Below are 13694 nucleotides of genomic sequence, written 5' to 3'. Positions count from 1 at the left end.
ATATATTAAAAATTAAAAAAAAAGTGGGCTGGAGGGATGGCTCAATGGTTAAGACCATTTGCCAACCTGGGTTCAGTTCCTAGCACCCACATGGCAATTCACAGCCATCTGTAATTCCAATTCCAGGGGGATCAGATGCCCTCTTCTGGCCTCTGTTAACACCGCACATGGTGCATATACATGTCGACATAACATTCATACACTTAAAATAAAAATAAATATATCTTTAAAAGGTTTCAAGATAAAACCAAAAAACTAAGGAGCAAGCACATTTCTTTTCCCATGTCCCTACAGTCATTTCAGGGAACTCTGAATTATCTGATTACCATCCAACTCAAGTCAATACCCTACCACACCCAGTGCTAGGGAAGGAAGCTACACTCTGTACACATTGGGCAAGTACTATACCACCAACCTGTGCCCCTGTCCCTGTTCAGTAGAATGAAGATGGTCCTTAGAGAAGGAGTTTCTACCTGAGTTAGAATCTGTACAGGAACATACCTGTATATTTCAATATTTTTGACATATTTGTGAAATGGATCTTTCAATCTCTCAGGGGAGAAATAGGCTGCCGAACTGAATCTCTCTGCTTTAATGCTCTTTGTCACCCGGCTGATGGAAGTCTGTGTTTTGCTTAACTCAAATCCTGTAAGCTAGACAGAAAGATGCATTAGATGTTGAAACAGCAAGCTCCTGGGTGAAGGGGTAGAAGGTGGGGGCAGAGGCTTTTCCCTTGGGGACTTATTTTAGTGGTGCCTTCAGACTTTGCTTTTGTTGACATTGTAAGTCCACTTCATCATATTGTACCAATCAAGAGAAACAGTAGCTCTTCTCAATAGAACAGGGATGATGGAAGGGAAGAGTATTTGAAACACTGGCTCTAAGGCCCCTTGTATGGTTTGACAAGTTTACTTACTGAACTTACTCGTTACTATTGCTAGTAACACTTTATTAGATATAGGGCTTTCATGGTGAAAGACTCAACCCCAATCAGTGAGGCTGGAGAAGGGGAATAGAGCTACAACATGGCTTGATTTTTCCAGGCGCACAGTGACATGGGGGAAACCCCTTTGTTCCCTCTGTCCTTGCATAATGGCCACCTGATTCCTTTAGATCTTACATGAAAAGTGTGAGTTATCTTTGTCAACTGAGAACGGTCATCTAAAGACACCATGGCATGACTCCCAGTGGAACGGCCATTAGCGTCATCAGTGTGCAGGAGAATTAGGTTGACCAAAGTCAGCCAGGTACCCATAGTCATCTAGGTACCCAAATTGGGGAGGAGGTCGAGTAAAGGTTAAGACATATAGATGGCACAAGGTATGGTTCCACACACATTTAATCCCAGAACTCAGGAGGCAGAGGCAGGCAGATCTCTGTGAGTTGAAGGCCATCTTGATCTACAGAGCAAGTCCCAGGACAGCCAGGGCTACACAGAGAAACCTGTCTGAAAAAAACCAAAAAAGCAACAACAACAACAACAACAACAAAAACCCAACAACAACAGAAGACACTTGATTGCTCTTGAAATGGGCAAGCTCAGAAAACTCAGCAAAGTGGTACTGCTCCTGGCTGGATGCAAATCTGGATGCAAAACTGTCACATCAAAGAAGGTCAATGGTGGGACCTCAGCTCCATACACCCCTACCTCCCCATCCCCCTAGCCCTCTACTCCTCTCTTCACCTCCAGCCATGGTGGCTAGGATTGACAGCTATCCTCATCAGTGACAGTAGCCATGGGCAAGAAGAAAACCACCAGGAGGTTAGATTGAGTATTTTGTGATTACAATTACCTTGCACCCACAAGGTACTCTATGGATATCCCCTTGGAGAAAAGCATCGCCAACAAGGATGTCTTCAGGGACTCAGCTTTGACACTCAAGGTCATTTGAGACCCGAGGTCAAGCCTGTGGAGTGATGTAGGATGGGCAAGATCTTATGGTTCTTTCAAAAGCTTCAGTTTTAGGTGGTTTCTGTTTCCGTTGTCAAAAATAAGAAAGAAAGAAGAAAAGAAAGTATCTACAGATGACAAGACATTCTTTTATTGTTTTGGAGTTTTGGACAATGAGTTAAAAACCCCTTCTTCCTCTGAGTGAATGAAACAAATTATGGTAGATTTCTCAGCTAACCTTTGGCTCTGTTCCCCTGAAAAAAATTGATAAAGGTACACTGTCAATCTATGCTCCTTAGTAACCTAATGATAAAAATGATCAATGATAGACAAATTGCTTAAGGGTGGGGGTTGGAGGACCATAAATACCCAATAGGCCTGCTGTACTTTGTAGCAACTATTTTATATGGGAACTGGCTCATCCTTTTTGGAGGATTGTCTGGTATGTCTATAGAGTTCGAAGAGTTGTTGACTCTTGTAAATCATGAGACTTCAAAGTCTGGGTGGCCTCATACCTCAACCTATCCTTAGTAGCAACTGGTATGAACAAAGCCACTATCTCTTGGATGAATGTGAGGACTTCCACTGGAGAGAAGGGGTTGATGCTGCTAGCAAGCCGAGCTCCCTGTGAGATCCTTGTAAGTGACCCCAAATGAGAAGTGTGGCTGTACAAGAATCTTCTGAATGCTCCGGTGAACATAAGCAGATCCCCTAGTAGGTATTGTAGTGACGCAGACATGGAATCTAGCATCTAAGAGAAATGGCTCTTAGCTCATCCCTGCTAGGGGTTAGGGGCGGGGCAGGTAGGCACATCAGAGTCGAGAGCAAAGGGTGGAATCTGTTCTGTGGTGGGCACCCAGAAAGATGTACGAGCAGGAGAAGAGATGGACCCAGTTCTAAAATCTAGGAAGGAACTAAGAAGGCACAGCCTTTCTACAGTATTCTCTTCTAGCTGCCCTGTGAAGCTCCGACCAACCCGGGGAGGCCTTGGGGGATGAGCTCACCTTCACTTGGTAGCCTCCAGCTACCAGGAAGCTGGAGCTTCTGACGTTTCTGTGAAGTGTTCCCGAGTGGTGTAGCCTGATTACAACCAAAAGTAGGGTGTATTAAGGACCTTTAACGGGATCACGAGGCTGTCTAGTACCCAACCTTTTGCATGGGTGTGGTCTGTGGACCACTTAGAAAAACCGCACCTGCCCCAGATCAGAGTCAGCAGTGCAAGAGGGAAGGGAAACCATTCCAGGCTTCTGGCCTGTTTTCCCATCATCTCTGAGATCACCAGTAGCACAGACAGACCTCTCCCCCTCCGACTCCCAGTTCTTTGTGGTGCCCGTGTAACCCTCCAATACCTGTACAAGCCTCTGGCTGCCCTCAGGGCTAGGAGGCTGCGCACACTCATTGTGAGGTCCCGTTCTCTGTCCAGCAGTTCCCGCAGGGTTCCAAGTTCACAGTACTCCATGACAATGGAGAACTCAGGGGGATTCACTAGTGAAAAAGAAGCTGATATTATAAAGATTCCCACAGCCACAAATCCCCTCTCAGCTTCTGTCTGTAGTGATACATTCTGTCCTGAAGCAAGTCCCATTTCTTCTCCATCATAAGACCAACCCAATTTTAAAGTCCAAAAATCTCAATGTGAGGAAAACTTTGAGTGACTCTTATTCTCTCAGGTAATGGCTGAGGTGACTTGCTCACTTTGGATGTGTATGTTCTTTTGTTTCTAGCCCATGACCTGAGATATTGACTTCTAGTCAAGTCTCTTCAGCAATCCCTTCTATATATAAACAGATTATGTGGGACTTAGGCTGTGGAATGATTTCCAGAAGGGGAGATGGGAGATATTGCTTCCTTTTTCTAGGCAATAATAGCAATCATGAACACCAGGGGTTGGGGGGGATGTAGCCACATCAACACTGGTTTTAGTAATTAAAGCCACATTCTAAAAAACTGAAGGAGACTGGGTGTGGCATCCCACTGTATCACACCATCTAGGAGGCAGAGCCAGAGCTACTGAGTGAGATTCTGTCGGAAAAACAAAGCAAAATAGCTAGTAGCTGGGTGGCAGTGTAAACCGCCTTTGATCCCAGCACCCAGGAGGCAGAGGCAGGTGGATCTTGGAGTTTGAGCCCAGCCTGGTCTACATAGTGAGTTCCAGGACAGCCAGGGCTACACAGAGAAACCCTATCTTGAAAGGGTAGGGTATTTGGTTGAGCTAGGGAGTTTTGCAATTTTATTTTTTTGAAACCAGGTCTCATGTAGCTCAGGTTGCTATTTGAATCACCACCTCCTCCTCCTCTTCTTCCTCCTGCTCTTTGGCTTTTACTTGTATATTTTCTGCCTGCCTGTACATCTCTGTACCACATGCATGCCTGGTGCCCAAGGTGGTCATAAGAGGTTATTAGATTCTCTGGAACTGGAGTTACACAAGTTGTTAGCTACCATGTAGGTGCTGGGAATTGAACCTTGGTCCTCTGGAAGAGAACTATCAAGCCATCTTTCCAGCCTCAGTTGGAACTTCTGATTCTCTTTTTATTTCCACACAACACACACACACACAGAGGGGGAGAGGAGAGAGAGAGAGAGAGAGAGAGAGAGGGAGAGAGCGGGTGCGTGAGAGTGCGGCTCCTTCTCTAGGGTTGTGTTTTTAAGTCTTTGAAGACTTTGAATCAAGTGTTCTAATTTAGAGTTGGCCAGTTTGAACGAAGACAGGATTGGCCCACAACTGTTTCATAAACCAGGGTTTGGGTGTCATAGAGATAGTAGTATGCACGTGTCCTATTGGTAGGAAAAAAAAAAAAACCAAAACCAAACAAACCCTGCCAAGCTTTTGCTTTAAGCTAGGAATTTGTCTCAGGTCTGGAGAGTGAGAAAGAAGCTGCCATCTTAGAAGCTTGTCATTCTTTACCTGGCTACGCCTTTCTCTCCCTGCCTGTGTGTCTGTCTATCAGGAAATTTGTCTTATTTTAGAGTATCATGAGAATTGTAAAGAGACAGCTAAGAAAAATATTCAGACAGTTAATGGCTGGTCCTTTGAAGCCTTAGTAGGAGAAGGACAATTTGCTTCTAGTGATAACCAGATACAATATGACCCAGGCTTATTCGCTCAAAATCAAAATACAGCCATGAAGGCTTGGCACAAACTCCCGATAAAGGGAGGCCCTGGTACATCTTTGACCTCAGTCAGACAAGGGCCTGACGAATGATTTTCTGATTTTGTTCATCGATTAATGACAACAACAAGAAAGATTTTTGGTAATACAGAGGCAGGTGTAGATTATGTGAAACAGCGTACATATGAAAATACAAATCCTGCCTGCCAAGCGGCCATTAGACCCTATAGAAAAAAGACAGACCTTACTGGGTATATCAGACTCTGTTCTGACATAGGGCCCTCCTACCAACAGGGCTTAGCTATGGCCTGTTTTGAGTGTGACAAGCCTAGACACTTTACAAAATATTACAAAACAGAAAATGAGTTAACCCAGAGATAGCCTAGAAAACAGCCTGGCCTATGCCCACGTTACAAATGTAGAAGACATTGGGCTAGTGAATGAAGGTCCAAGACAGATACACAAAGAAACACCCTTTCCCATAATCAGGGAAATGGGAACAGGGGCCAGCCCTAGGCCCCAAGCCAATACAAGCCAAAACAGGCTTATGGGATAGTCAGTATCATACCAAGAAACAACAACCCCTTTCAGAACTTAGTCGAACAACCCCAAAAAATACAAGACTAGACCTCAGTTTTGTCACCCACACAGTATTAACCCCAGAAATGAGACCTCAGGCCTTACCCACTGGAGTGTTTGGACCACTCTATCCAAATGTGTTTGGCCTGATAGTGAGAAGAAACAGTGCTACTATACAGAGACTACAAATTTTTCCTAGAGTTATAGACAGTGATTATCAAGGTGAGATTAAGATAATGGCCAAGGCAATACAGAATATAGTCACCATTCCTACAGGAAAAAAGATAACTCAACTATTGTTACTTCCATTACTTCCTACTAATCACAAATACAAGAGTCCTAAGAGAGAAGATCAAGGCTTTGGTTCCTCTGATGCATACTGGGTACAGCCTATAGTTAAACAAAAACCTATGATGACAATATTGCTCGATGAGAACACATTCGAAGGTTTGATTGATACAAGAGCTGATGTGACGATTATGAAACAAAACAATTAGCTTGTCACCTGGCCTCTGACCCCAACTTTAACCAATTTAAGGGGTATTGGCCAAAGTCAAAAATCCACAACAAAGCTCTAAGGTGCTGACATAAAAAGATAAAGAAAAGAATACAGAAAATATACAACCCTATGTCATCCCGGGCCTTCCCATTAATCTCTGAGACAGAGATCTATTATCCCAGTTGAGATTGATTATTTGCAGCCCTAATTAAATAATCATGGCTCAAATGATAAACTCTAGATTTTCTCCAGAGAAAAGATTAAGAAAAAGTGAAAATGAGATTACTCATCCTATTGAGGTCCATAGTAACTCTAAAAGAAGAGGCTTGGGGGTATTTTTGATGGGGGCTATTGATTCAGCTACACCCCTAGGGTGTTGTGCCGATCTCATCACCTAAAAAAAAGACTTGCCTGTCTGGGTAGATCAGTGGTCCCTAACCACCGAAAAATTACAAGCTGTTCAATTGCTAATACAAGAACAATTACAGACAAGACATTTAGAAGAGAATAACTCTCCCTAAAATACCCCAATATTTGTCATTAAGAAAAAGTCAGGAAAGTAGAGATTGTTACAAGACTTGAGGACTGTTAACACGACCATGATTCTGATGGGAGCCTTACAACCTGGGCTGCCCACACCAGTGGCCATACCTTTAGGCTATTATAAAATAGTTATAGATTTAAAAGACTGTTTCTTTACTATCTCTTTACATCCTAACGATAGAAAGCACTTTGCTTTTAGTGTTCCCGCTATAAACTTTAGAGAACCTATGAAAAGATATCAATAGAAGGTCTTTCCTCAGAGTATGGCTAACAGTCCTACCTTATGCCAAAAGTTTGTAGCTTCCACCATAGAGAGTGTTAGAACCATGTAGAAACAAATCTACATGATTCATTTCATGGATGATATTTTAATAACAGAAAAAGATAGAAAACAGATACTCCAGTGCTTTGATGATCTTAAAACAGCTTTACAGACTACAGAATTATAACACCAGAAAAGGTACAATTACAAAATCCATATACTTATTTAAGATTTCAGATTAATGGTCCACATATTATTAACAGTAAGGCCACCTTGAGGACTGATTCCCTTAAGACACTTAATGATTTTCAAAAACTGTTGAGAGACATTAATTGGCTACGACCATATTTGAAACTTATGACAAGAGAGTTAAAACCTTTGACATTCTCCAAAGAGATCCTGACCCTAAGTTTGACAGGACTCTAACAAAAGAGAGTAGAAAAGCCTTACAGAAGGTTGAGAATGCTATTTCATCCCAATTTATAACTCATATTAATTATTCTAAGCCTTTATATTTTCTTATTTTTAACACTAAACTAACTCCTACTACAGTTTTTTGACAAACTGCACCCATATTATGGGTTCATCTTCCCTCATCCCCTAAAAAGGTTCTTTATCCATACTATACAGCTGTAACAGATATGATTATGTTAGACAGAGATAACAGTCAAAAATATTTTTAAAAAGATCCTGATGTCATAGTACAACCATATACAAGATAGGCTAATTGGCTTATACAGAGTTCTGAAGTTTGGCCTATAGCATGTGCTTCATTTGGTGGTCAACTAGATAACCATTATCCGCCAGACAAATTAGTTGAATTTTGTAATCGCCATACATTTGTTTTTCCATCTTGTACTACACATACACCTATAAAAGAAACATTGCTAGTTTTCACTGATGGGTCCTCATCAGGAACGGCTGCTTATGCCTTTAGGGATCAAGTAATTTCCTTTGCTACATCAGCTGTGTCAGCTCAATTGGTTGAATTACATGCTGTTGTTGCTGTGTTTCAAACATTTCCAAATCAAACCATTAATATTTACACAGATAGTTCATATATAGCTCAATCTATTCCTCTGCTAAAAACTGCTACACAAATAAAACACTCCTCAGAAACAGCCGATTTGTTTTTACAGTGCCAACAATTAATTTTGAGAAGAAAGTGTAAATTCTTTATAAGACACCTGAGAGCCCACACTGGGCTACCAAATCCTCTGGCTGAAAGAAACACCAAGACAGATCTAGCCACTCGTATACCCACAGTGACTTTATCAGATCTGTCATCTAACTTAGAACAGGCCATAAAGGCTCATGAATTACATCATCTTAATTCTAAAACTTTAAAGGTCATGTTTAAAATTACCAGAAAAAAAGCTAGATAAATTCTCAAACAATGTCAATCATGTGTTAAACTTTTACCAGTTCCTCATTTAGGTGTGAATCCAAAGAGACTGATACCAAACAGTCTCTGACAAATAGATGTTACCCATTATAATGAATTTAGAAATCAAAAATATATACATGTATGTGTAGATACATACAGTGGTTTCATTTATGCGACATTACAAACTAGAGAAACAAACAAACATGTGATCAATCATATGCTTACTACAATCGCTATATTGGGTGTGCCAAAACAGATCAAGACTGACAATGGCCCAGGTTATACAAGCTCCAGTTTCCACCAATTTTGTGAAAAATTGAAAATACTACATAAAACAGATATTCCATATAATCCACAGGGCCAAGGTATGATAAAAAAGACACATCAAACCATTAAATGTCAGTTCAAAAAAAATAAAAATGGAGAATGGTACCATACTAAAGGGTCCCCCAGAAATATCCTTCATCACACGCTTTTTATTTTAAGTTTTTTAACTTTGGATTCTGAAGGAAAATCTGCTGCAGATAGATTCTGGCATCCTGATACCAAAAAGAATTTTGCAACAGTCCTCTGGAAAGACCCATTAACTGGAACCTGGAATGGTCCAGATCCAGTGCTTATCTGGGGGAGAGGTTTTGTCTGCATATATTCCCAAACGATAGATGCCACACGCTGGCTGCCAGAGAGACTGATCAAACAAATAGACAACAATAACAAATCTAGGGAGGAGAAACCCCCTGAGAAGCGTATTTTTTCTTTACAGGAAACATGAAGATGCTTCACAATTGTCTTCAAACAGGAGCGGATCAACCAACATACCGGACTTGGGAAGTTCTCAGTACAGAAGAAGACATCACCACCCCCACCTCCAGGGTGGCTCTATTGGACTTTTGGTTCCCTGATTTATGATTTAGTGGGGTACATTGTTTAGACTCAGGAGAAAACCCATCACCACAGTTACTATAATTGTTTTTTGGGTTTAGGATTGACTGGGACAGGAATGGGGATTTTCTTTATTTGTTTTGTTAAGATCAAAGCTATGATCAGTTCTGTACTTCCATAGATTTAGATTTAGAAAGAATGGAATCTGCTATAATGCATTTGTAAAAATTCATTATCCTTCTTAGCTGAAATAGTGCTACAGAAGAGAAGAGGCTTATACTTTTTACTCCTCCAACAGAGGGAGTTATGTGCTACCCTAAAAAGAGTGTTGCTTTTGCACTAACCATTCAGACATTACTAAGTCTCTTGTCTCTTGGGTTCACGCTGTTCAACAAACTGATGGCTTTTGTACAACAATAGATAGATGCTATTCAAATTAAACCCATATAGGTCTGTTATTACAGGCTGGAAATAGGAGACTCCAAAACCTCTGTCATCAAGACTGACAAAGATTAACCCCTAACTTATGCGCTAAGCCGGATAGTCAATGACGGGTAAGAGAACATTTCAAGACCCTTTCCCCAAACTGGGAGGCCTCACCATCCTAAGACAGGAGCTCAACCAATGGCTGTTGAGTATCCAGAGATGGGAAAGGGAGGCTGGGGTCCTTTGTTCCAACCTAAGATAGGCACAGTTTCTGTAAGTTTTCCCAGCCTTCCCTTTTGAAAACAAATTTAAAAAGGGGGACCTGTTGGGAGCCAACTCTGAGCAGAAAGCAGCTATCATCTTTACAGCCATCTTGAGCCATATACGCTGACAAGAGACTTGTTTTCAACAGCCTACAACAGCTGAGCACACTCTGATAATTATCTTGATCCTTTCAATCAAGGCCTGGCAGTGGTGGCACACGCTTTTAATCCCAACACTTGAGAGACTCAAGGTGAGACTCAAGGTGAGACTCAAGGCGAGACTCCAGGCGAGACTTGAGGAGAGATATAAAAAGAGAGACTTGAGGAGAGAACAGGACAGACTCTGTCTCCAGAACAGACTCAGCAGACTCTGTCTCGTCTCTAGAGCAGACTCTGTCTCATCTCTAGATCAGACTCCCTGTCTTGTCTCCATTCTTCGCATCTCTGTCCCCACTCTCTCTCTTGCTAGGCCCTGACCCGCAGACCGGAGCAACAGAACGGGCCGTTACACCTCACCACTGTGAATTGCTCTTAAAAATTTAGCACATGGGCCACACATAGACATAATTCCAGTATTTGAGAGAGGTAGGCAGTTCTCTTTGAATTCAAGACCAGCTTGGTCTACATAATGGGCACTAGGACAGCCGGGGCTACTTGATAAAGAAATCCTGTCTCAAGAAAAAAAAAAAAGAGTGTAATGCTATGTTGCCACCACAAGGCTCTGTGGGCCTGCCTACCTTTCTAAGGCCTGTCTCATAAAGATGTAATTTTTTTCCTTCTCTTTTGTCTTTTCTTCAAGATGCTGACAAGAGCTTAAGTATGCTTCCTCTGGAACTTTAAACCTTTTTACTTCCTCTAAAGTTCTCCTTCTGACCATGTGGCTGTTTGCACACCATGAGGCTATTTGTCTACCATGTGGCTGTTTGCACACAAGGCTGTTTGCATATCACGTGGCTGTTTGCACATGAGGCTGTTTGTCTGCCATGTGGCTGACCTCCATGCTTAAATCGAAAACCACAGCTCTCTAACCTCTTAGGCTCTCCTACGGATCTATAATAAACCTCTCTTTAAAACTCAGAAAAGGTAACACATTAAAATGCAGACAGCGTATTCTGCACAGGCAGTCAAAGTGACCAATCCCAGCAGCTTCCTTACCTGTTTGATCGATGCAAATCCCAAATATACGCAAGATGTTGGGAGAATCGAATTTCTTCATGGTTTTGATCTCCTCATTGAAAGTGAGTCTCACTATTCTAGGACAGTGAAAGGAGAAATTATCATTTGGAATTTGACGGTCCCTCAAAGAATGTATAGTATACTAAACATTCAGCATGCATACAAGCAGGCACTTGAGACACCATCAGAGACTCTTGGTATGGGGAAAACCAGAGTGATGGGCTTGGCTGTAGGTTTTACTCCCAGATGAACTTGAAGGCAGAATGAGTCCCTAAGTGTCTATGACAAGAATAATAGGATTTGTTCATCTCTATCTGGTACTTGATAGAATCCTATTTTTGTGACTTACATGGCAAACTAGAATGTCAAGTTTTTATTATTACTTTTATACTAATATGTCATTTTATTTTAGTAAATGTCCTGAAAAACTGGTATATGTTCTTTGTTAGTAAAAATAAGGAAATTAGGGATTATATATTAAGTGAAAATTTATAAACAAACTCTCTTCCAGAAAACAACCCCAGGAATACGCGTGTCAGTTATTAGAGAGGGTCACAGTCCCCATCAATCCAGTCCAATTTGCTCATGTACATAAGTGTGAGGCTGAAAGAGAAAGTGATATTTGTGCACAATCTGTCAGGGAGGCAGATCAGGACCAAAGCATACAGAAATCAACTGCATTTCAATATGCCAGCTATGAGGAATCTGAAAATAAAATTAGAATAATCTCACTTACAATAGTATAAGAAGAGCAAAAATTTACAAATAAACTTAACAGAGCCAGGCGTAATGGTGCAGGTTATCAATCTAAGTACTCTGAAGGCAGAGGCAGGAGAATCTCTGTGAGTTCTAGGCAAGCCAGGACTCAAACAAACAAACAAACAAACAATAACAACAACAGATCTCACCACCCTCGAAAAAGTTCAATCAGTATGTTCACTGATGCAAAAACCTATAAAATGACCCATGGAACAGATCAGAGATACAGGAGCTAGACCGATGTTTATACAAAAACTTACATAGTAAGTGTGGTGCTGTCTCTCAGTGGAGGAAAGAATGGGCTATTTAACAAATAATATAGAGAAAACTGACTTACTCTGTGAAAAAAAAGCAAAACTAGATCCTGCATGATATCACATATAAAGACTGATTCCAGGAGAATTAAAGACTGAACTTAAAAATTAGAACTGGAAGCTGGAGAGATGTCACTGACTGCTCTTCCAGAGGCCCTGAGTTCAATCCCCAGCAACCACATGGCAGCTTTCAACCATCCGTAGTGGGATCTGATGTCCTCTTCTGGTGTGTCTGAGGATAGCAACAGTGTACTCACACACATACATTAAATAAATAAATAAATAAATAAATAAATAAATCAATCAATCAATCAATCTTTAAAAAAAAAAAACCACCCTGGTGCTAGTAAGATGACTCAGAGGTTAAGAGCACTGACTGCTCTTCCAGAGGGCCTGGTTCAATTCCCAGCAACCACATGGTAGCTCACAACCATCCATAACTCTAGTTCCAGTGTATTCAATACCCTCTTCTGGCCTTTGCAAACATCAGGCATGCAAGTGGTATACAGACATACATGCAGGAAAATCAACCATGCACATAAAATAACATAACAATTTAATAAAAGTTTAAAATAACAATGATAATAAATAATAATAATTAATAACAACATAATGTGATTACCTAATTCCTTTAATCCCAGTACTGTTTAGGCCAAGGCAAGTAGAATTCAATGAGAGTGAGGCCAGAGTTCCAGGCCTGCCAGAGCTACATAGTGAGACCCCATCTAACAGAAAGAAAGAAAGAAAGAAAGAAAGAAAGAAAGAAAGAAAGAAAGAAAGAAAGAGAAAGAGAGAGGGAGGGAGAGAGAAAGGAAGTTAATTCTAGGCACAGGGAAGTGTATTTTGAGAACACAAATAATAATGTGAGGTTTGGATGTACCTAAATTAAAATTAAAGATGCATGTTGGATGATGGATATCAAAGACAAAGTTAAAATGCAGACCATGTGATAGATCATGGAAGATATTCTTTGCAATATCACAGTTGACAAATGATTGATTTCCATGATATAAAGGCTCTTCTGCAAATGGGAAAAAAAAACCCATAGAAATTGCAAATGTGACTGTCTTAGTTAGGGTTTTACTGCTGTGAACAGACACCATGACCAAGGCAACTCTTATAAGGACAACATTTAATTGGGGCTGGCTTACAGGTTTAGAGGTTCAGTCTATTATCATCAAGGCAGGAACACGGCAGCATTCAGGCAGGTATGGTACAAGAGGAACTGAGAGTTCTACATCTTCATCTGAAGGCTGCTAGCAGAATACTCACTTCCAGGCAGCTAGGATGAGGGTCCATGCCCACAGTAACACACCTACTCCAACAGAGCCTGTCTTCTACTATGTGCAGATCCTAGCTTCTAATACTTGTGTGTAGGCAAGGAAGGGGTTGTGAGAATAGGTATTGACTATGAAACCAGAAAGGAGATCGCAAGAGGTGTTGAGAGAAGGGGGAGGGGCAAAATTTTCCATTTTTATGTCACACAAAAATGGAAAAGGAAGGTACTATGGGGAGGAGGGTTCAGGAGAAGATAGGGAAAAACAAACTGTATTTGAAAAATGTCGCACACCGGTAGGATTTGCTGAAGGAGGCAGAGGCCGGA

At 41.2% G+C, this 13694-nt stretch overlaps 1 protein-coding gene across 1 annotated transcript in view; it reads right to left on the bottom strand.

The window, feature by feature from the left end:
• The window catches only part of Mlkl (mixed lineage kinase domain like pseudokinase), a 31765-nt gene that overhangs the window by 2925 nt on the left and 15146 nt on the right, over nucleotides 1-13694 (bottom strand). Inside the window, exons 5-8 of the mRNA XM_028768721.1 lie at nucleotides 10998-11095; nucleotides 3241-3376; nucleotides 2896-2971; nucleotides 502-653 (exon numbers count right to left, since the gene is read on the bottom strand). Of these exons, the coding sequence (XP_028624554.1) occupies nucleotides 502-653; nucleotides 2896-2971; nucleotides 3241-3376; nucleotides 10998-11095 (462 nt within the window). The remainder of the gene's footprint in view (nucleotides 1-501; nucleotides 654-2895; nucleotides 2972-3240; nucleotides 3377-10997; nucleotides 11096-13694) is intronic.

This window comes from Grammomys surdaster, unplaced genomic scaffold (genome assembly GCF_004785775.1).
Source record: "Grammomys surdaster isolate TR1022 unplaced genomic scaffold, NIH_TR_1.0 187, whole genome shotgun sequence".
NCBI lineage: Eukaryota > Metazoa > Chordata > Mammalia > Rodentia > Muridae > Grammomys > Grammomys surdaster.
This window is presented reverse-complemented; position numbering and strand designations above follow the sequence as displayed.